Genomic DNA, 24536 nt, shown 5'->3' with positions numbered 1-24536 from the left:
AGTCGTGTTCAGGGTAATTTTTCTTTATTTTGTGGTTTGGTTTGAACTGCTCTGTGTGAGTTTCTGCCTCCCCTCCCCAATTACCATCTAGTACTGGTCCCAGAGATTTTCTCTGTGTTGAAATTTGTTTTTCTTAGTTGCTCTGTAGCATCTAGCAACCAAGTCTGCTTTATCGAGTTTATCTTTTGTTTTGTAATAAAAATCCCTTCTTTGATGCAGATGATTTGATTCTTGTGTCCTGGAAGGTCTGGCTGTGGGTATCTGCAGGCCTCTAACCGGGAGGTCAGCTACCAGAGACGACAGCTTGTGTTTCTCTTTTCTTTTTTCAAGCGCTTTTGGGGCAAAAGAGCTTGGGGTATCCCTGAGTGTGATTTCAAGTGTTCACCCCTGATTTTTAGAGATAAAAAGCACTTGATGGTGGCAGCGATTCCCCAAAATCTGTGTATTATGATTCTGGAGGACTTAAACTGTAGCAAGGGAGGTTTAGGTTGGACATTAGGAAAAACTTCCTGCCTCTCAGGGTGGTTAAACACTGGAATAAATTGCCTAGGGAGGTTGTGGAATCTTCATCACTGGAGATAATGAAGAGCAGGTTGGATAGACATCTATCAGGGATGATCTAGACAGTGTTTGGTCCTGCCGAGGGCAGGGGACTGGATTCGATGACCTTCCGAGGTCCCTTCCAGTTCTAATGTTCTAGGATTCTATGAAAAGTGGGTCCCCACTTTTTGGACTGGCCAAGTGTTACTAGAACTAATCACTGGGTGAGAACTCCCTTAGGCCAGGTCTATACTACGGGGAAAGGTTGCCTTAAGGTACACAACTACAGCTCATGTAACTAACGTCGCTGGAGTCAATGTACCTTAAGCCGAGCTTGGCGCTGTCTCCACAGCGGGAGGCCGCCGGGAGAAATGCTGTTGTGGCTACTGCAGCAGCAGCATCACCCTGAGCCCCGGACCCTTTAAATCATCACTGCAGCGCCGGGCGATCACTCCGGGCAGCTCTAGGGGCTGGGAGGCGTCATGCTCTGGGCGGTGCTGAGGGCTGGGGGGTGTAGCGAGCTTGCTGCCCGATCCCATCCCTTCCACCTGAGGCACTGCCCTTTCCAGGGACATGGAACTGCTCCCCCGCCCCTGAGCCCAGAGGCCTAGCATGGCTGTCGGTGTCCCTGGTATAAAGGTGCTCTTGTTGGGTTTTCCCAACGTAGCAAGAAAGAATTGGATGCGCTTACAAATTCGAGCCAATGGGCCAGATCCCTCACTGTTGTCTATGCAGTGTAGGGCCACTGGAACTAAAGGGTCAATGAGGCCAGGTCCATCCCTGATGTAAGTCAGTGCTGCTCTTTGGAGGAACTATGCTGATTTACACCAGCCCCGGCTCTGACCTGTTTAGCTCCCCAACGCTTGGCTCCGTACAGCAGCTGGAACAGCATCAAACCTAACCAGATGGAGGTGGGTGACAGCCTCATCATCACCCCCAAAATAAAGAGACAAAGGAAATCACTGCGGTTTCCCCAATCATGTGGGAATGGGGAGGAGTGATTGGTTTTATGAGGATAGGAAGAGCCCTATTGTGCCAGGTGGCATATGCATTTGTGCACGCACACACACACACACACACACACACACACACACACACACACACACACACACACACACACACACACACACACACACACACACACACACACACACCCCCACCCACCATGGCCTGGACTATACTAGACCAGGCAGGTCGGCTTAAGGTATGCCATCCAGCTATGCAAAATGCGTAGCTGGATTTGGCTTACCTTAAGCTGAGCCGCCGTGGCGACTACACTGTGGGAGATCACATGCTCCCGTTGGCTTCCCTTGCTCCTTGCACCATGAGGAGTACCGGATGGCTGCCCTCAGCATTCAATTTGGGGGCCTACCCTAGACCCACTAAATTGAACACTAGGAGATCGACCTCTGGAGGCTTGATCTACTCCATAGTGTAGACATGCCCCGTATGTCTAGACAGCAATCACGGGGTGTGATTGCAACCTGAGCTGACATAACCCGCAATGGAGGGCTAAACTGTACTACAATGTTGAGCCAGTAGCAGTGCACTAAAGGCAGAGCATCCATGGCAGAGCTTTAAAGAATCTGATGACGAACACATCCACCGTGTGTGAGCAGGCTCTGGAGCCAGTCTGTCCTGGCAGGGACGGATATAGGGCAGGGTGAGCGGGGCAGCCGCCCCGGGCCCTGCACTTCAAGAAGCACCGCGCATGCGCCGTGGCAAAGGGAGGCCCCGCAAAACTGTGCTGCCCTGGGCCCCACAAAATGATCATGTGCCCCTGCGTCCTGGAACAGGAACATGACATGGTGTCAGGAGTAAACTGAAGAAACAGAAGAAAAGGATTGAAACAGAAAGAGCAAAGCAACAACGGTCACCGGGACCCGTTCCAATGCCCCAGGGAACTTCAGCTTTGACAAAGCTTCAGAATGGAAGAAGTAGAAACAATATTTGTGCGATTTCACATGGCTACCCAGCTTCACAAGGAAACTGATCCTGTGTTCAGGTCCGGTCTCGAATTTATGCTATGAGCAAGCAAGCAAAGTCCATCTTTAAATCCTGTAACTTCACTGAAGAGAGGCTCAGAGATGACTAAGAAAGGGTGGCTATGTTTGGTGCAGGCATACTTTATACCTCAGAGCGGGGGTCTCCAACCTTTTTAAGCACAAGTTCACTTTTTCAATTTAAGTGCAATGTAAGATCTACCTCAAACCCAAATACCCTTGCTCCACTTCCTTCCTGCCCCTTCCCTGAGGGACCACCCCTGCTCCACCCTTTCTCTGAGGCTCCACCCCTGCTCACTCCATCCCCCTTCCTCCCCATCCTCACTCACTTTCACCAGGCTGGGGTAGGGGGTTGAGGTGCAGGGTCTGGTCTTAAGCCAAGGAGTTTGGAGTGTGGGAGGGGCTCCGAGCTTAGCCCAGGGTGGGAGATCGTCCAGGAAGGGCCTCTGGGTGCAAGCTCTGGGAAGGAGTTTGGGTGCAGGGGGGCTCACGTCAAGGGCAAGCGGTTGGGTATAGGAGGAGGTTCAGGATGGTGACAGTCAAGACCCAAAAATAACACACTTTGCAAACAGTAAAAGTAGTAACTACAACCCAGAGGCATGTAAATTAGACTACCCAGCATAGGCAATGAAGCCGGGATTTAAATATCCCCGGCTTCATTAAAATAAAAATGGCCGCCGTGTTGTGCCAGATCAGCTGATCGTCAGCACAGCGCGCAAGTCAAGACACAGATCGGTCGACAGGGGAAGCCTTTGTCGACCGCTCCTGTAAACCTCGTTTCACGAGTTATAAGGGAGAGGTCAACAAAGGTTTCCCCTGTCGACCGATCCGCGTCTTGACTGCCGCGCTGTGCCAACGATATACAATCTCCCAGGACACACAATAGCAGATTTCAAGGTAGCCATCCTGCAGCAAAAAAACTTCAGGACCAGACTTCAGAGAGAAACTGCTGAGCTGCAGTTCATCTGCAAATTTGACACCATCAGCTCAGGATTAAACAAAGACTGAATGGCTAGCCTATTACAAAAGCAGTTTCTCCTCTCTTGGTGTTCACACCTCCAGATCAGCTGCTAGAAGTGGGCCTCATCTTCCCTGATTGAATTTACCTCGTTATCTCTAGCCAGATTCTTGCCTGCATATTTATACCTGCCTCTGGATATTTCCACAACATGCATCTGATGAAGTGAGTCTTTGCTCACGAAAGCTTATGCTCCAATACATCTGTTAGTCTAGAAGGTGCTACAGGACTCCTTGTCGCTGTTCCAAGAGATGTTGCATGTCCAATCGAGACGCATGGTGTAATACACACATGAAATATGGACATTTTGCAGCTGTTTGTTGCACTAAAACAGCCAGGGAGTTGACTCACATGTCAGATAATCAAGAACCACTGTTTTGGGGATCTATCACCTGTAGTGACACCAACTGTGGACTGGTGTCCGGTGTGAGTCACAGCTGAGAGTGCCAAATTCAGGGCAGATTGATAAAGATGGGGGCAGACACCCTCCCAACTGTTGGTTGCTCTAGCCTTAGAAGACACCAAACCCGTGACAAAATGAGCTTTTGTAGTACCACATGGGTTAACACAAAGCCAAAATATAGCCCCCCTTCGGCAATCCAGCCCAGCCGCTTCACCCCGTTATGCGTGGGCATCTGATTCTGTTGTGATGGGACTGTTCCCCTCCTTCACAGCACCAACCATTCCCCCACGGGGGGCTCTGCTACAGGCTGAGCAGCAAGGGCTGCGCTCACCGAGTCTCACTGGGGCTGAGAAGCTATAAGATCAGCCTGTGGCCTGTCCCTGACCAGAGAGTGGTCATTTCCATCCTGTGCTCAGGGGTGTCAGATCTGCGGACGGGTGTTCTCCTTTCAACGGGGCGAGCCTAGATCTGGATTGATGCACCACTGATGCTGGGGGTGAGATGCCACCAGAGCAGAATGGCAGCCCCCTAAGATGAGGCTTAGATACTCAGAGGCATTTAGGTGGATCTGGGAGGGTCTGATGCCAGGGGCATGGGGAGCAGAGAACCCTGCTCAGTGACTTCAGCTGCAGTCTGCTCCCACAGCTGTTGACTGCATTCTGCTGCAGTACCGCCAGCCGAGAGGGATTAGTCATAACTGACCGCAAACAGGAGAGCAGCTGGCTCCAGGCCGTTCACAGGCATGCAAAGTGGCTAACAACAAGGAGGAGGCAGACCCCTGTGGCTTGCCACAGCAAGCACCAGCCAGCAAAACACCCACCAAGGCATTTCCTGTTTATGCGAGCAGCAGAGAGATCTGTGTGATGGCTGCTAACCAGTGAGCGCCGTGTCAGACACAGGGACACAGAACTCTGAGAACCAGGGCAGCCATACCAGGTGGAAAATTTCCATCCACAGTCAAGAGTGGGCCAAACCAATGGGTTTTCAACCAGACGTTCTTCCTCCCAACGGGTCCACTTTCCTCAGAATGTTCTGGTCCAAAAAACTCAAGATCCCCCACATAATTTGGATTCTGAAAAGCCGCCGCAGTGCCTCATGGGAGTTCAGTTTGGGTGCCTCACACCACCCAACTCAGTGGTTTCCAAACTTTTTTTTCTCATGACCCAGTTGAAGAAATTTGTTGATGCTGCAACCCAACGTAATGTGACTAGAGCGTGGGTTCTGGGGTGAGGCTGAGGGTGAGAGCTTTGAGGTGTAGGAGGAAGCTCTGGCTTGGGGGGGAGGAAGTCAAGGCTGGGGCAGGAGGGGTTTACCTTGTGTGGCTCCCGGTCAGTGGTGCAGCGGGGGTGCAAAGGCAACTTCTTGTGTCTCCTGGTACCACAGACAGCGCTGCACCCCAGAAGCAGCCAGCGGCAGGTTCCCAGCCCTTTGGGGGTGCAGAGCTAGTGCTCAGGGGAGGGGCAGTGCCTGGAGCCCTGTGCGCTCTCCCCACCTCCTCCATCTAGGATCTGGGGTTGTTGCCGGCCTCTTCTGGGGTGCAGCAGCGTCAGGACAGGCAGGGAGCTGCCTTAGCACCCCTGCTGATCACCTGATCCCCCTGCAGCAACGAGACCCAGCGCCCGACATTCCACAACCCAGCCCTGGGTCACAACCCTAAATGTAAACACCACTGCTCTACGGATTGGGCTCCCCAGATGGACTTCATCTCCCATGATGCACCCTGGCCACTCAACTGCTAAGACATTGCTGCTGCTGCTCCCCAAGAGGGAATGGGAGATGTAGTCCAATCCAGAGCCCAGATTATAGAGGAGGACTGGAGCAGGAGACACCTCAACTACACATCTCATGAGACGCTTGTGGCTACACTGGGAGCAGGGTGAGGCGCTCAGCTGCTGCTGGAGTCAAGCATTAACCTCTCCAGTTTATGAGGGAAGAAGCTGTCAGACTCCGCTCGGTGGTTTTATTTTGGTAAGTGGATGTTTTAACATCCAAGAAAGCTCACATGCAAATCATGCCTCTGCCTCCCCCTCAGGGCCGGCTCTAGGCACCAGCAAAACAGGCAGGTGCTTGGGGCCGCACCTTGCCAGGGGCGACATTCCGGCCCGAGGAGGGGCAGGCGGGGAGACCCGTGGAGGCTGCCCCGAGCTGGGAGCCCCATGCCCGGCTGCTCGGAGCCTGTGCCTGGCCCCGGGAGCTCTTCGTGAGCAGCCCCGAGGCCCAGCCCCTGCTGGGGCGCTTCCTGGAGGGCGGCACAGAGGGAGGCTGCCGCTGCGACTGCTGCTGAGCCCGGCGGCCTCTTCTTCGCCTTCGAGTGAGTGCGGCCTCCTCCTACGCATGTGTGTGCCCCCCCCACTGGCCACCCTCCCTCCCATGCACCCCCCCACAACACTCCCTCCCCTGCCTCCCACCCATGGTTCCCCCCCTCCGCCTGTGTACCCCCCTGGCCAGCCAGCTCCTGACTGTGTTCTTTCCCCCACAACTTCCCTGCGTGTGAACCCCCCTTGCCTGGCTGTCCCTCCCCTGGCTCGACCTCTGCCCAGCAACACCTCACCAAACCTCATGGCCCACTGCAATGCTGCTGGGACCCCATCTCCAGTTCTCCCCCCGCCCCACCCTGCCTCCCTGCCGGATCCCCATCTCCTGTCTGGCCCTCTAAACTTCCCCCCCCTCACCCCACTCTCGGGGCCCTGAACCCTTCTCCCCCCGCCCCACCATGAACCCAGACCCCTTGTGCTGTGTCCTGACCACCTCATCCCTGCCTGGGACTCAGGTGATTCTCTCTCCCCCTTTGGCTGAGGAAGGGGAACTCTGGTGTTCCCAGTGCCCATGTCCCCAAGTCCCTTCCTGTCTGGGGCAGGAGAGCTTTATTAAAATTGGAATTGTGATCCCATTTAAATAGGCTTCGTTTTAAATAATATACCTTTAAAATTAAATTAACATTTTTATGGCCTAAATATATCATAACCTATTGAAATAACTTATGAAGTAATTTTAAAAATTAAATATCTCCTGACATGTCTCCTGTCAACTTTTCAAGAAATTCTACCAGTTCACTAGTATAAGTTGCTGTGTAGCACCCAGAACCAGTGTTTACATCAGCAGTAGTTTCTTCTTCAGGTGAAGAGCGAATGTTTTTATCACTGTGGTTTATTCAGCTAGTTCAATTCAATGATTAGTTCATTCAAAGTTGCAAAACCGAGAGTTGATGAAGCAGAAAAACTTGTTTTCCTCTTCTCTCAGTAAAAAACTGGTTATGAGAACGTTCTAACATCTTGAAGAACATGATGACTAGATTCTATCTGTTAAATTCACTAAGGATATTTCCTTTGCTTAATAAATGAATTTTAGATGCAAAATGTGTTGGATACTTTTTTGTTATGTGTCCTTCACATTTAAGGTAGTTTTATTTCAAACAAAAATTAAAAGCTGGTTTTGTTTATTTTAAAATGAAATTCCGTCCAGACAGAAGTAGGTGCAAATCATATGTTTTTAAAAAAGTAGCCACCACTTAGCAAATAATAAATGGGGTAAAACCTGTCTCCTAAGTGTTCCTATTATACACCATTTGTAATAGAATAAAAATGTTAAAAATAAGAATCTGATTACATGTAAATTACACATTTATTTGGGCATTTATTTAGTTTGTAGCTGTACTGGGTGTATTCTCCCGGTTAGTAAATAGAAGCACCAAATTTGGCAAAAAGGTTATAGTTAGTTGTAAATCAACATGTTTTAAAGGTTGCTAATTAATAAGACTCAACCATCCTTTAGGAAAATATTTTAAAAGTATAATTTAAATGATTAATTGCTCATTTAAACCAAGGTTTTCTGCTTGACAGTTTAAATCATGATTAAAATTAGAGATTTAAATCAAAGCTATTTAAATCAAGCCACCCTGCCTCAGAGGCTGTTTGGTCAGTCCCTGAAGGAGAAAGCACAGGGCTGAGCTCATGGAATAGGTCCTAGGCTAGTGGGGTTTTGTTGTCTGGTTCCTGTCTTGTTCTGGACAGTTGAACTGGGGAGTTGAAACAAAAGTTTTCTTAATTCCTTTGAACTGTCTGATTGTATAGTGAGGCTGATTCTTGTCCACCAAGAGTTGAATAGCTATGTGTTGGGGTTGAAGTCTGAATATAAGGCTTCTAATAATAAAATACCTTTGCAGAGTGAAGTCTTTAACTGACTTGCTGTGAATGAACCTACCCTCCTATTGTCCTCTCTTGGGGAGTCCCTGGCGCTCTCCTAGGAAATAAAAATGCCCCGGGGTTTGGACTCCACCCGAAGCACACCCCTCTCACCCAGGAAGCTGCACAAGCTGCATTTATGTGCACACCCCTAGCAAGCTGCACAAACTGCATTTGTGCGCGCAACCTCCTCAGAGGAAAAAAAGGGTGGGGACAGCCAAACATTTTTTTGCTTGGGGCGGCAAAAAACCTAGAGCTGGCCCTGCTCCCCCTGTATGGAGCATATTCTAACACCATTCTGTAAAGCACTGGGGTGGTCTTGTAAGATTGCGAGGTGCAGCACTTTTCCAGATGGGGACCCATTTTGACAATTCAGGAAGACTTGGTGACCCAGGGCAATTCAAAAAATGTGTGAATGGCTCCTCAAGAGTCACCTTAGGAGACATCTGGCGACCCTCTTGAAATATAATGGTGACCCATATTTGGGTCCCGACCCATAGGTTGGGAAACCCTGTTAACCTGCTTCTCCAGAATTGAAAGGTTGTAGCCCACCTCTAGACCCACAGCAGTTATCCTTTAGTCCTTATCATTCCCTTCTGAGGTGAAACCCAGGGATGCAGCTTTGGAAGTCTCAGAATCAGTCCCTTCCCCGCAAACACACGCCCCTCTGTCCACACTCACACGCAGGACCAACCACAGAGGAGACCAAGATGTTTATTTCTGGGCAGCAGCTGCTGTACCCAGTTCCACAGATGATGTGTATAGCTCGGAGGGGAGACCAGAGGAGCAGGCTACGCCATGCAGTGTAGGGGAGAGAAGCAGAGAACAGCCTGAAGAAGCAGAAGAGCCAGGCAGATATGTCTAAGGGGCAGGGTCTAAGGGGAAGGAGACCACAGTGGCTGTCACTGGGGAGACCTTCTGCTGGTATAACCCAGCGAGGACATCAGTGGAGCTCTATTGATTTAAACCATCAGCGGTTCTAGCCCATTGGAAGGGGCTGCTCTGTGGCGACAGGCCCCTGGTCCCTCTCTCAATAGCTCAGCCCCAGAGGAGGTTGCCCCGCGGAGCTGGTGTGGGGACGCCGCCCGCCGGGGAGTCACACGAAGAGCTTGCTGTGGCAGGCGTGGCAGTAGGCTTTGTCGCCCTGCTCCCGGAAGGTGCCCTTATGCAGCTGGCCGAGGCAGAAGGCGCAGATGAAGTGCTCGGGGTGGAACCGGTGTCCCATAGCGCTGATGCAGCGCCCGGCGATGGGCTTCCCACAGCCGTGGCACACCGAGCCCCGGCGCTGGTGGTAGTGAAGCTCGCAGTAGGGGTGGCCGTCTAGCTCGAAGAAGGAGCCGGTGGTGAAGGAGCTGCAACAGTCCTGAAGGAGGAGAAAGGAGCATTGAGACCTCATCCCTAACTGAGCACCATGGCGACCTGTCTACGGTGCCTCGGCCCCTACCCATCCAAGCCCCAGATGGGACCACTGCCCTCACCCTCTAGCCATGAGCTGGGCTCACACTCAGCTACTGCGGAGCCTCTTACTCCATCATACAGAGCATCTCCTGGCCCTCACCTGCCCACGCCCTGCATCACCTTCCTGTAGGTGAAAGCCCAGGCTCCCTCGAGCCCCTGGGGTGGGACTCCACGCACTCACCCCGCACACAAAACACTCGGGGTGCCAGACGCCCTGGAGTGCAGACAGGTAGTTCTCCATCACGGGCCGCTCGCAGGCTTTGCATCTCGGAGAGAACATGGCCAGGAAGTCCTTCTGGCAGTATGGCTTCCCGTTCTTCTCATGGAAACCTGGGGAGGCAAGGAGGCAGAGAGACCTCCATGAATCCAATGGGAGGACACAGAAGAGGACCTCCCGCAGGCAGCTGGAGAAGGTACCCGAGTTACACTGGGCAGTAAACACAGCACACAGATACTCCCCTTTAAGAAGTGAATTTCTCACAGCCACATTCCTGCTGCTTGTCTTCTCGTTCCGTATTGCTCCCTCTGTGGCCAAACTCAGGCCTTACAGGGAGAGATTCTCACTAGTCCCGAGGGCCCAGATTTCTACAGGCCTTTAGACATTGCTGTCCTCAGGGCTGAGATGCCTAACAGATTTAGGAGCCTAAGTCCCAGAAAGTACCTAAATCCCTTTTAGGGTCCTAAATCAATCCGGCATTGCAACACTACACACAGCAATGCCTGAAATACCTTTTAAAAACCTAAACCCAAGGGATGTTGCTTTCTGACTTCTCAGTCGCTGCTGAGAACGCCCCGGGAATTGCCCCGCCTCACAGAAAAAGGCTGGGTTTGTAGCTGTGGCTCTGCACCGGGCCCTAACATGTGAGTGTGGAGCCCAGCTCTGTCACAGACTCCCTGTGTGACCTGGACAAGCCAATTCTCCACAGCCCCGAGTTCCCCTCCTATAAAATGAAGGTAAAGAGCCTTCCAGTCTCCCAACCTTTGTCTTGCCTGCTTAGCTGAGAAGCTCTTGGGGGTCCGGACTGTCTCCAGAGCTGTCCCATCCATAGGACACTTTGGGGAAGCCACCCCAGGCTCTGCACTTTGGGGAGAGGGGGCCCACAGAAACTGCCCAACTGTCCGATGGATGGGTCCCCCATATTGATGTTAGCCGCCAGCCACAGGGCCCAAGAGGTATGTCTAGACTGCATCCCTCTGTCGGCAGAGGGATGCAGATTAGGCAGATCGACATTGCAAATAAGGCAGGGATTTAAATATCCCGTGCCTAATTTGCATAAAATGGCTGCCACATTTTGCCGACTCAGCAAAAAGCGGCAGTCTAGAGGGGAATCTGACAAGAAATAAAACCTTTTTCAACAGATCCTGTAAACCTCCTTGCAGGAGGCATAAGGGATCTGTCAGAAAAGGCTTTCTTTCTCGACAGATCCCCCTCTAGACTGCCACTTTTTGCCAACCAAGTGCTGAGTCCGCAAAACGCGGCAGCCATTTTATGCAAATTAGGCACGGGATATTTAAATCCCTGCCTCATTTGCACTGTCAACCTGCCTAATCTCATCCCTCTGTCGACAGAGGGATGCAGTCTAGACATGCCCAGGGTGGCCTCGGGGATTACCTGGGGGGAACCACAACTCGGGGTGCAGAGTGGGCTGGGGCCAGGCAGGATGCTCCACTTCCCACTGCTGTGGTGAGGCAGAGTGACCCAGCTGGGAGATGATGGCAGAATGGAGCACGCAGCTGCATCACTCCGCTTCCCACGGCTCCCGCTGCCATGGTGAGTATAGGGGGCGTGACCCCTGGTGCTGCCCATCCCAGCCCCCCAGTGATCCCGCAGATTGTGTCTCTTGGGGAAGGGGTGCAATGGGGTTGCCAGTGGGTAGGGCAGGAAGAGGTGGGGCAGGAGCAGGGACCCCACATCTGGGTTGCCCTGGGTCTCACGCCTTCCTAGGGATGGCCCTGGCTGTTCACTGGGTGACTGTGCTGTGCCCAGAGCAATGAGGCTGTGATCTCAGCTAGAGCCTCTCTGGGTGTTACCATAACAAGAAACCAGAGTAAAGGCAGCAAGAGGATTGCTTGGAGAGACCAGGTACCCGAGGAGCAGGCATTCAGAGTCAAGCCACCAGCCCAGAGCTGAGCTAGACGCTCTCCAGGCAGGGGCATGCTGTGAGGGACAAGTGCAAGCAGAACTGGCTGCCCCTGCGGGGACAGAGCTGGGACAAGGCGAGGTCACCATGTCAGGAGCAGCACTGAGACCATGGAGGAGGCCTTGAATCAAGACCACAGCCAGCCCCATTGTACTAGGCATCGTACAAAGCTGAGCACAGTCCCTGCTTCGCTCAACAAGCAGCCAAACTCCTCCAACTTAGCACTAAGTTGGGGCGGGCAGAGAGGCCCCTGAGAACAAAGGCAGGACGCAGGAGGGGACAAAGCAAGAACCAGCCCCAGGAGGAGCCGGGGCCCAAACTCATCAATTCAACTTTCCACAACACTGCAGTAATTAGCAGCATGGGAACGAGCCAGGCCCTCGGCACCAGCTCTCTCTCTGGTGCCAATTAGGGAGCAGGACTGGCGGGAATACGGCCTAGCAAACCCATCCCATGGCAGGGCCGGAGTGTTTTTGCGGCGGCCCCCTGGGGAAATTAACGAGCTGCTGCCACCAGAGGCCCAGGGAGCAAGCAATTAACACACCTCACGCTGCACAGGGAGGGAGATGGGAGAACGGAAGGCAAAATGCTTGGAGGGACAATTACTGCTGGGGTGGGGATTTCATGCCCCTGACCAGACTCTGAGCAAGTGGTCACAGTGGTTCTTGGAGGCTCCACTGTGCCACCGCGGCACAATTAAACATTGTCTGGGTGACACCGGTGGGAAAGGTCAGCCCGGTCACACACTGGGGCTAATGGCCAGAGCTCTGGCCCCATAAACCTGCGTCTCACAGGGCCTCAGAGGAAGGGAATCTACTGGTATCACTTCCCACGGCAGCCCAGCTCCCTTCCAGACCTGCCCCTGGTCCGTGCACCTCCCAGAATCACAGCTCACGTCTGGCGGCCCAGGGTTGGAACAGCAGGAGGCGGGAGAGTGGGGGGGTTTATAGGGAGCTGACAGGGCTGGGGGGAGCAGGGCTGGGATAGCAGGCGTCTGCGGCCAGGATTGAGGGGCACAGTGTGGGGGGAGGAACTGAGGGCCGGGATAACAGGGGGCTGGGAATGGAGAGTGTAGGCAAAGCTTTGGCAGGGAGTCCAGAGCTGGATGAGCACAGGGCTGTGGGCCAATAGACGGGGCTAGATCCCTGTAGAATCCCAACTTTCCACATGTGGCGGGGAGGGGTGGGAGAGACGCACCATCATCGCCGAACACCTTCCCGCAGTGCGCACAGAAGAAGTGCTCCGGGTGCCACGTCTTGTCCATGGCCGTCAGGACTTTCTGCAGAGAGAGAATGAGGTGACTGGGGCGTGCGCTAGGGAGAGGGGTTGGAGTCGCCCCTGGAAGGCGTTGGAACTGGGGGGGGGGGGCTGGGCCAGCGCCTTTTACCTCCAGGACGGGCGCTGCGCAGTAGGCACAGCGGGGGGAGAAGAGGCAGTGGTAATCCTCCTGGCAGTACGCCAGGCCGCCGCGCTCGAAGAAAGGGCTGGTGCCCATCTCCTGTCCACACTGGGCGCAGGTGAAGTGCTCGGGATGCCACGTCTTCCCCAGAGCGGTGATCATCTAGAGACGGGACAAAACCCAGCAAGTCTGTGCCCGGAGAATCTCTGCCACTGAGCCCAGCGGTACAAGGGGGGCCCAGCCGTGTGGGGAAGCATGAGAGGGACCTTCGCATGGGTGATGGGCCCACTCATGCTTTATGAAAACTGGCTTACAGGTATGAATATGCATAACTTAAAGATGCTTTAGACAAAATACCTCACGTAACATCTCCATTTTACAGTTACAAGCTGCTGGGCCTGTGTGGCCTATTTCTGTGCATGTATCATTCTATGATAAGCTAGAAATATGAAGTGTGGATCTGTTTATAATTCTAAATGTGCTAAAGAGAGACACCACTGAGGCCCGGACACATAATGCTCGGTGATCTCAACCAGTGGTACGAGTATCCTTAGGGGTACTTGAGAGAAGTCCGCGGGGTACTTCAACACAATTGAAATTTGGAGAAAACGGAATTTTTGTTGTAAGTTTTACAGCGTTTTATTATTTTTGTACTTTTTACACCCCAGAATTTCATCGCTTGCCTGGCTACGATTAAGTTGTTTAAACAAATGTGTTGCAACGGAAGAAAAAAATTGTGTGTGTCTGAAAACTGTAGGAACTAGGGGGACTTCTAATTTTATTTTTTTTAAAAGGGGTACTTACAATTTTTTTTTTTGAAAAAGGGGTACTTTATTTAAAAAAATTGAGAAACACTGATCTAATTAACAACCTCTGAATAGTTGAACTCGTCCTATAAGCCCAAAGGGAAAGTCATGTGATCATGCCACCTGGAATCCATCTTGAACCTGGTATTTTTCCAGGTGGATGGGGGAAGCCAAACAAAGGATCCCCACCCTGGGGGAAAGTCTATTTAAGCAATGGGTCATCATCAGTCCTTTGTCTTCAACTGGCCTTTGAAACCTCCTCGCCCACCCCAAGAGGATACCTGAAGAACAGTTCAACCCAAGCACCAGTAAAGATCAACTCTGATTGAAGCTTTTGTCTGAGATAAGAACAGCTGTTTAAGGTAAGAATTTGCTTGAATCAAGTTTCTTAGTGGATTAGAACTAGCTAAGCATTTTTTGTTCAGTTCAATGTAGTATCTTACTTTGATCTGTCTGTTTTCACTTGCAACTACTTCAGTCCTACTTTTTATACTGAATAAAAACATGTGTGTTCATTATCAAGCCCAGTGTAAATAATTGTTACCTGGGGGAACAACCACTGTGCATCTCTCTCTTTCATTGATAAAGTGAGTGGATCTGATGAGTTTTCACTGGGTAAAACTTTTACACATGGTAAGGTAGATTTGTTTGGGGTTTTGGACCCTTTTGGGGGGTAGTTTCCTGCATGCTGACCCCTTCCGGAGCTGAAGTGGTTCAGTATCTGTGTTGCTCTGGCGGGGGGTGATAACCCCAATTCTGTGTCTTGTCTGGGGGAGACCAGAGGATCTGGCTGAGAGGAACAGGGTGATGGGGAGTCCCAGACAGCAGGAAGACAGGTGTCAGTGGCATACCAGGGAACAGTCCCAAGGAGATTTCTGTGATTCCACCCATCCCTGCATGGTCCTAGAGATGGTGGATGAGACCGCAGGAGACTCCACTGTAAATAGAAATTTGGGGGGAAAGGAGGGACTGGGGGAAATGGAGGTAGCTCTGAGCCATCCAGAGTGGAAGGAGCTATCCCCGCGGGATGGCGGGACACGCAGATAGCCTCAGAGGCAGCCCCGGGGTCCGCCCCTTCCCCTCTCACCTTCCCAACAATGAGTTTGTGGCAGGAAGCACAGTTGCCCTTGGGTACGGCGGCAAGGCCGAAGTCCTGCAGCTCTTGCGTCAGGTCCCCCAGCAAGCTGTCAAGGGTGCTGCTGGAGGTCGGCCCCACTGCCAACGGTCCCTTGGCAGGTTCCGGCTCCTTGGTGGCAACCGCTGCTGAGATCTGCCACAAAGGAAGAGACAGGGCGGTGACTACGTTTGGTGTCATGTTCGCACCGCGACTGTGCCGGCAGCTGCCCCCTCTGTCCCTCGCCCAGGGAGTTGTTTCTACTGCTGGGGGGCCCCTTCGGCAGGAGAGGAACAGCAGGCTTTGCCATTGCCGGCTGAAAGGGGGGGCAGGACAGGGCCAGGCCCACGCTCAGGAGGGGCCCTGGCACCCAGACCATGGCCCTGCTCCCCCATTCTCCTTGTGTGCCACCCCGAGGCCTCATCCCTGCTCAGCCTCTCTCCCCAAGGCCCTGCCCACCACTCACCCCGCTCTGTCCCCTCTACCCTGTACGAGCAGTGGGTGGGGCCTTGGGGAAGAGGCTGACTGAGGACGTGGTCTCAGGGCAGAGCTGAGGGGCAGAGCCTCGGAGCAGAGCACCGTTGGGGCAGGAGGTAGGGGCTACAGCCCAGCAGCGTGGGACCCCCAAAAGGCTAATCTGGCCCAGGGCCTGCATCTCAACTGAGGCTTTGCAAAGTGCTGCCCCTGGGTCTTCTGGGCTCACGTGGCCAGGACTCACCTTGGACTGCATCTGGCCCAAATGGGTTAAGAGGTCATCCAGCTGCTGGGCAGCCGTGGGAGGAGGCGGCGAAGGAAGGGACAGCTGCGCCACTGGAAGCTCGCTGCAGGGGGAAGAGAGACACCCGCGCTGAACAGCAGAACAGGTCACGGCTTCAAACCCCCTTTGCCCGGCTCCCAGCAGCCAGGCCCTCCCTGCCACCACCAGAGCCCAGGAAACCAAGGGCTTCTCTGGAAGCACGGTGCCCACCCCAGTGGGCATGGAAGCCAAGCGGGGGGCAAGGGACACCCCTAAAGAAAGGAGACAAACACATCTCCCCACCACCAGCGATCGCCAGGCCCACAGAGCTGGTGCTGGGTGCGTCCGCTCAGGAAGTGAGTTAAGATAAACGGAATTAAGGGCTCTGCAATTCCAAATGAGAGCGTCCACATGGGGGTTTCATGCAGTTTAACTCACCCATTTACAAGGTCATTTGGATTAACTTGCCTGAGTGTCCCCATGTAGACAGGCACTAAATACAGTCAGGGACCGGTGAGTGGAGGGCATGGCAGATGGGGATGTGTCTGGGGAGGGAGCTATAGCGTTCAGGGAGGGTTTCCCTCAATAGCCAGGCAGTGAGCAATGGTCACTGAGCTAGTGGCAGGAAGGGAGGAGTGGGGACGGATCTGGATATTTGGAGGGCGAGGTGTACAACCAGCCACTAGTAGAGGAGGAAGGAGAGGGAAAGAACTGGTAACTAGGGAGGGGGTATTCTACCCATGTGCCATCCCCCTTGCCAAGCCACGCCTACACACCCAGGTCCAACCCCCCTTAAGCCACGCCCACGCGTCCAGGTATCACTCCCCCTGTGATGCCCCGCCTACACACCCAGGTCCAACTCCCTTAAGCCACGCCCACACATCCAGTTATCACCTGCTCAGTCAAGCCACGCCCACACACCCAGCTATCACTCCCTCCATGATGCCCCACCCACACACCCAGGTGCAACCCCTGCCTTAAGCCATACCCGCATACCAAGCACACACCCCATAGACAAGCCGTGCTCCCCACCCATATATCACCCCCATGCCCAGCCTGGCCTACAGCCTCCCCAACCACCATCCCCTTTCTCAAGTCCCCCTCACACCACAGACCTCTAGTAGCTGGATATTTCTTGTACAATGCTCAGCAATGACATTTAAATCACTCCTAAGTCAACTATTTTAATGAAAAACTGTAAGGCCTTCAGGCTAGAGGCGGTTTTGCCATGTGTACCACTGTTAGCACAATTGAATAAGGAAAAGTTATTTGAATAAGGAAAAGTTATTTACTCATTCCCATAATATAAGAACTAGGGGCCACCAAATAAAATTTATGGGCAGCAGGTTTAAAACAAATAAAATGAAGTTTTTCTTCACACAGCACACAGTCAACCTGTGGAACTCCTTGCCAGAGGACGTTGAGAAGGCTAGGACTATAACAGGTTTTAAAAGAGCTACATAAATTCATGGAGATTAAGTCCATTGATGGCTATTAGTCAGGATGGGTAAGGAATGGTGTCCCTAGCCTGTTTGTCAGAGGGTGGAGATGGATGGCAGGAGAGAGGTCACTTGATCATCACCTGTTCAGTTCAGTCCCTCTGGGGCACCTGGCATTGGCCACTGTCTGCAGACAGGACACTGGCCTGGATGGACCTTTGGTCTGACCCAGTGTGGCTGTTCTTATGTTCTTATGGGGCAATCCTGATCAAATTCTCTGCTACCCTAACACAAATAAATAATTGACCCACTAGTGCACCTCCTTCCCACCGCACCGTGCCATAGTGCACACTGGGCAGTATAGGGACGCAGCGTTTCCTGCAAATTGTGCACTTGTGCAACCGCTCAGCAGAGATTCCAGTGATTAGTGAAAAAAACAACAAAGGGTCTGGTAGCACTTTATAGACTAACAAAACATATAGAAGCACCCAGAGTTAGGTTTTGTGTTTCGCCTGGTGGTGCACATTCACACGTGCCTCAGTGCATATATAAAATGTTCCACACATGGATGGAGGGTACGTTGGCAGACAGCTGAGAAGGCTTGGGCACACAGGCACCACCTAGTAGCTTGGTGCAGTTTTGCTGCTTTGTGGTCACTACTACCCGTCCATTGGTTATAAGCAGGGGTTGTGGATTCGCTCCACCTCCCGCAGGTGGGTAGGGATGGGGTGGTAAGCCGGTTTGTATAATGGCAGTTCCATTGGTAACTCCTGCTCACTGCTGTGTCCCCAAGCCCCTCCTCCACACGGGTGCATCTGCCACAATTCGGCCTTTCTGTGCCTTGGGATGGGGCTTTATTCGGTGTTCCACCTGCCTGCTTGCAGACTCAGCCCAGAATTAGGACATGTCCAGACTGAAATGGGAACAACCAAAGGGTTGGAAGCTTCTTTATTACTCAGGCTGAGATCCTGCAGAAACTGACCAGGCCACCAGAGAAGGGCTAGAATGGGGCAGTGTCACCTCCACCCAACACTGTCTGAGCCCGGCCGGGGATCAGGGTAGATTAATTTTTCATTAAGCATCCCAGGGGAGAAGGAAGCCATGAGGAGCAGCCGACGAGTGTACGGGAAGGATCGATAAATTAACTTTCCCTTCCCGGGGCCATTCTTACCTGTAGACATTTTTGTGATCTGCTTGTGGGGGCTGAGTGCTTAACACAGGCAGTACCTGGAAACACAAAGAGCAAGGGCACAGATGTGAGGGTCTGCATGGGACAGCTTTCATGTGCTGAGTTCTGCGGGGTCTCAGCCTCTCTGTTGTAGAGGATGGATTTCTGGCGGGTCCCTTGTTTGGTGGCACTGGGAGGAATACCTTACGGGTCCCTGGGGTGACTGGTTGCTCCTTCGGGAGAGCACCCGTCTTGGGTGCTGCAGCGGCTGGTCTCTGCTCACTGTAGTTGTGTGCCAGCAGGCAGTGCTCCTCTTTGGGGCCCTGAGAGCTTTTTTCCAGCTCTGCCAGCAAAGCATCTGAACAAGAAAATCAACTAGAGACAATTAAAACATATATAAACCCCTGCGCCCTCCACACCTTCCTCCCACTGCCCCCGCACCGGCCTTCTCCTGGGAGGCAATTCACATACTAGTTGGCCCTCCACCCGCACATCTCTCTCCCAGTGGGGAGGGGCTGACACCCCCCCAAGCTCTGCTCTCACCAGACTGACAGTAAAAAAAAACAGGACTATGTAGCACTTCAAAGACTAACAAGATGGTTTATTAGATGATGAGCTTTCGTGGACCAGACCCACTTCCTCAGATCAAATAGTGGAAGAAAATTGTCACAACCATATATACCAAAGGATACAATTTAAAAAAAAAACCGAACACATATGAAAAGGACAAATCAAATTTCAGAACAGAAGAGAGATGGGCCGGGAAGGTAAATGTCTGTGAGCTAATGATATTAGAGGTGATAATTGGGGGAAGCTATCTTTGTAATGGGTAAGATAATTAATGTCTTTGTTTAAACTTAGGCATAAAGTGTCGAATTTAAGCATGAATGTCAGTTCAGAGGATTCTCTTTCAAGTGTGGGTCTTTGAAGCAGGATGCAGGTAATCAAGTCGTTGAGACAATGTCCTTTCTGGTTGAAATGGCAAGAAACTGTTTTTTCTTTGTGATCCTGTCTAATATCTGTTTTGTGGGCATTGATCCTTTGGCGAAGTGTCTGAGACGTTTGTCCAATGTACAGGCAGTCCCCGGGTTACATGGATCCGACTTACATCGGATCCCTACTTACAAACAGGGTGAGGCAACCCCGCACTAGCTGCTTCCCCCCAGCAGACCAGGGAGACGCGGAGCAGCTTTTCTCAGCAGACACCTCAGCTTGAGAATAAAGGACTGAGGGAAGTGAGGTGTGGGAGAATAAAACTGAGCTCTGGAGAATGTTTGGCTAGAGTTTCCCCTACAATATGTACCAGTTCCGACTTACATACAAATTCAACTTAAGAACAAACCTACAGTCCCTATCTTGTACGTAACCCGGGGACTGCCTGTACATAGCAGACGGACGCTTTCAGCACATGATGGCATAAATTATATTTCTGGATGCGCAGGAATATGTGTTCTTGATCTTATAACTCACTTGGTTAGGTCCAATAATGGTATCAGCAGAGTGACTATGTGGACAAAGCTGGCAACGGGGTTTGTTGCAAGGGAAGGTACCAGGGTTGGTATTAGTGTGGTATGTCCTGTGGTTGTTGGTAAGAATCATCTTGAGGTTCGGTGGTTGTCTACAGGAGACTATGGGTCTGTCTCCCAGAGCCTCTTGGAGTTTAGTATCCTGTTCCAGTATAGGCTGTAGTTTATTGATAATGTGTCGGACCAGCAAATTACATGTATCTGAGGCGCCAAAGGTTTGCCCTTTGATGAGGCCTGGAAACTGAACATCACTCTATACACTCCAGATCTCACTAGCTTTGCCTCCTTTCTGTTCCTGCAGTTGGGCCTTACCTTTCCTTCCCACTGCTGGGACTCATCATCTGTCCCCAGTACAGCAACCTACTCTTCTCTGACACCACCACTTGTCCCCCTCTGGGCCATCCATCCAAAAGACTATGACTGTTTCCCTTGCCAGTCAGCCTGATGACATCATTCCTTCCCCTTGGAGTCCATCCCCCCTGCCACCATCTTCCTCTCAAAATCAGGCTTCTTGGCCTTTTTTACTCTTGCTGAGTTTTTTAATTTCACTGACATCCTGTGGCAAAGAGTTCCACAGTCTGTGTGGGAAAAGATTTCCTTTTTAACCATTCTGAATTTGCCACCTTTTTAATGTCACTCACCGTGCCCTTTGTCCTTCCATTACTAGTCAGGGGAACAGAAACCCTGCCAAACAGAACTACTGTATCATCCCCCCTTTCTCTTTCCATCGCTGTGTGATCTCCATCCCTTATTGAGGTTAACAACCATACACATCGATCTATCACAACCTCTTGTTCACATCAAGAAGTCCTGTGGCACCTTATAGACTAACAGATTTGTTGGAGCATAAGCTTTTGTGGACAAAGAAAGTGGGTCTGACGAAGTGGGTCTTTGCCCACGAAAGCTTACTGTCCAACAAATCTGTTAGGCTGTGTCTAGACTGGCAAGTTTTTCCGCAAAAGCAGCTGCTTTTGCGGAAAAACTTGCCAGCTGTCTACACTGGCAGCTTGAATTTCCGCAAGAACACTGACGATCTCATGTAAGAAATCAGTGCTTCTTGCGCAAATACTATGCTGCTCCTGTTCGGGCAAAAGTACTTTTGTGCAAAAGGGCCAGTGTAGACAGCTCAGATTTGTTTTGCGCAAAAAAGCCCTGATCGCGAAAATGGTGATCAGGGCTTTTTTGTGGAAAAGTGTCTGTGCCAATCTAGACGCTCTTTTCCACAAATGCTTTTAATGGAAAACTTCCGTTAAAAGCATTTGCGGAAAATCATGCCAGTCTAGACGAAGCCAGAGTCTATAAGGTGCCACAGGACTTCTCATTGTTCTTGCAGATTCAGACTAACATGGCTACCCCTCTGATTCTTGTTCACATCGTTATCAGGCATTTCCTTCTCAGTCATCCCCCAGCCTCACTGCGTTCTCACATCTCCATCTGCAATAAGCCTTGTTTACACTGTGTTTTCTCAGACAAAGGAGCAACTCTTAGGTCTGAGCTGGTGCAATCCGCCTTCCCCTCCGAGGCCACTTGGGTAGCACACAACCTCATTCTAACCACCCTCCAGGCACAGCTGCTAACTTCTGTTTTTGTGGGCAGTGCTTTTGAAGAGGTGTGTGTGGCTGGAGGGATTCTGAGTTTTGTGGGGAGGCTATTTTCAGCATATTTAGACACTTCTTTTATATTCCCATTATTGACTGTGTCTACCTTTGTACCTTTTAAATGTTTTCATTGTTATGAACCTCATAATGACAGTATCACGAAGGTCAGTAAATTAAAATCATTTCAATCAGCTACAAACTGTCTTCACTAATGTCCCCGTTTGAAGACACTGGCGACAAAAGCATGTAGATTAGACTACCCGGCATAGGAAAATGAAGCAGTGATTTAAATAATCACCACTTCATTTAAATTTAAATGGCTGACATCCTGAGCCAATCAGCTGTTTGTCGGCTCAGCGCAGTAGTCTGGACGCTCCATGGTCGACATCAAAGGCATTTGTCGACCGCCCTGTTATGCCTCCTGAGATGAGGTTCACCTGGGAGGTCGACAAATGCCTTTGATGTCGACTGCGGAGCGTCCAGACTACCGCGCTGAGCCAGCAAACAACTGATTGGCTCAGCGCGGCAGCCATTTAAATTTAAATGAAGCAGCGATTATTTAAATCGCCGCTTCATTTTCCTATGCCGGGTAGCCTAATCTACATGCCTCTGTCGCCAGAGGCATATAGTCTAGATATACCCTAACAGGCCTTTGCCAACGTCAGGTATAGACCATCAGTTTCTGAATTTATCGTGTTAGTCTACAGGGCTTTAGTTTAAAATTTGCTGACGTTTATAAAATGACATCTCTAAAAATTGCTATTCCCCTCCCTTGGTCTGCCGTTCGGCATAGGGGCACCAGTTTAGTGGTACTGCGTAGGGCCCCATAAATCCTAAATATGGTCCTGTTTGTAACTCTTTGTTGTCTATTTCGGGCTTACCTGTCTTGAGTAAAACTTAAAAAACAACAAATGGTCTGGTAGCACTTTAAAGACAAACAAAACATGTAGATGGGATCATGAGCTTTCATGAGCACAACCCACTTCTTCAGATGACCCGTCAGATGAAAGTGCTACCAGGCTATTTGTTGTTTTTTAAGTTTTTCCTGTTACAGACTAACTCGGCTCCCCCTCTGAAGCTTTCGTGGGTAGTTCTGTATATTTGCAAACTTTGCCACCGCACTGTTTACCCCTTTTTGCAGACCATTTCTGAATATGCTGAACAGCCCTAATCCCAGACCGGCACAAGCAGCTCCAGGGACAGCTCTATTTACTTCTCTCCATTCTGCAAATGAGCCATTTATTCCTACCCTTATTTCCTATCTCTTCACCTAGGAATGCTTTTGGGATCATCTAATGTGTTAAATTTAATGTAGCCTTTTGTTAGCTTAATCACCCTGCCTCTGTTTATAAACAAGCTCCCTGTCCCAAGGGCAGACAAGATCAGCTGCACAGAACTCATCACATTCCCCACTTAGGCTCTGACTGGCAGGTGCTACGCACCCTCCATTCTTTTTTCATGGGTGTGTGAATCTCAGAGCACCCACCGAGTCCATGCCTGAGCCTCCAGGCTTTGCTTTAACTGGGAAGAGAGGGGTCAAGCTGCAACGGGGCATTAGAGCCGTGGCCACTTCTATTTTGTCTTCTAAATTTGCAATGTGGGGGAAGAGCAAGGAAGTGAAGAGAAAATGAAAAATAGAAATACCCATGCCCCCCAAAGCCTGGCTGCTGCGGTGGCAGCATCAAAGGTCTAACCCAAGTTTGCGGGTTTAACCCAAGTGTCCCTCTCCTTGCTCTTCCCTTGGAAGGGGGTTCACTTACCCAAGTCATCCATTGCTCACAGCTCTCTCTCCCCTTTGCTCTGAGGGGAGCCAAGACGCGTTGGGTGGTAGGATCACAGGGGAAATGAGCGACTGGCTCCTGCAAGCTCTTTCAGTTCCTCTCGTCGGTTGCACTTCCTCTCTGTAGAGGCCGGGGATTTTTTTTATTGTGGCGGGTCACATGTTTCAAATGGAGTGTGATGTGCTCAAATCACTGAGCAGGGAAAGCAGGTAGAGTCTTACAGATCTACCCCAAAGGTGAGCCGGGTGCTTTCTTCCATGGGATCAAGACACTCTGCTGACCTTGTGTGCAGGAAAGCAGTTGTACACCGGGAGGCCATCACTGCGCTCATTCTGGTGGGAATGAATGCGTGGAGAACCCCCCATGGTGGGTGAAAGTCACTCAAAATTTATGGGGACTATTAAATGCTCAAGAAACCACCCTGTAATGTTGATATCTTTGTTACCATTTTATTCCAAGCCTACCCTCTCTGGGGAAAAAGTCTCAGAGGGGTACCTATATTAGTCTGTAACTTTAAAAACAATGAGCAGTTCTGTGGCACCTTAGAGACTTACAACTATATTAGGTCATGAGCTTACATGTCTAAAACCCACTTCTTCAGATGAGTTGGAGTGAAAATTACAGTATCCAGGGTATATATAATAGCAAAAGCGGTTACCTGTCAATTGTAGGACCAGTGTTAAAGAAGCTAGTTAAATCAGATTGGATGTGTCCCATTCATAGCATTTGATGTGAAAATGTGAATATCAAAGGTGGGGGAAATTGCCTTTGTAGTGCGTTAACCAGTTAATATCTTTATTAAATCCTACATAGATCATGGAATGGCAGCTCCAGCTTGATAGCATCCAGGAAGCTGGAGGAATGTGCTCCAAACCAGTTTCTGGCCTAAATGCAGTCCAGAGGTCCCTCGACCTTTGCCAGATTTGCAATCTCTCTCATACACACATACCAGCCTCTGTTCAACAGCAGAAACATTCCACCTAACTTGCTTGCTGTGTGTCCCAGAGCAAATCAGCACAGCCTGCAGGCTGTCCAAAGGAAGCTCTGTAAGAGGATATGCTCATGCATGTAGGACAGCCAGCCAAGTTCAAAACAGAGCAAAGGGGACTTGGGGGATTATGGGCCATTTCTGGAGGCCTGTCAAAATGCAACAGACAATTAAAGTGTCCACATTGGCTCCCCCCAGCACTGTATCCAGAGAGCAGCAAGCTCTACACTTCTCTTT

General features: G+C 51.1%; 1 protein-coding gene across 1 annotated transcript; it reads right to left on the bottom strand.

Moving 5' to 3' along the window:
- Positions 1 to 7413: 7413 nt before the first annotated feature.
- Positions 7414 to 23424, bottom strand: LPXN (leupaxin). The gene is made up of 9 exons (XM_075929070.1): positions 23291 to 23424; positions 18610 to 18764; positions 18410 to 18465; positions 15782 to 15884; positions 15037 to 15219; positions 13132 to 13305; positions 12942 to 13023; positions 9785 to 9933; positions 7414 to 9508 (listed from the first exon to the last, which is right to left on the bottom strand). The coding sequence occupies exons 1-9, from the start codon at positions 23301 to 23303 to the stop codon at positions 9242 to 9244; spliced, it is 1182 nt and encodes a 393-aa protein (XP_075785185.1). The 5' UTR covers positions 23304 to 23424; the 3' UTR covers positions 7414 to 9241.
- Between the last annotated feature and the right edge of the window lie 1112 nt (positions 23425 to 24536).

Source organism: Pelodiscus sinensis, chromosome 4, assembly GCF_049634645.1.
Source record: "Pelodiscus sinensis isolate JC-2024 chromosome 4, ASM4963464v1, whole genome shotgun sequence".
Lineage (NCBI taxonomy): Eukaryota > Metazoa > Chordata > Testudines > Trionychidae > Pelodiscus > Pelodiscus sinensis.
Note: the sequence above shows the minus strand (reverse complement) of the source record. Positions and strands in the feature narration are given on the sequence as shown.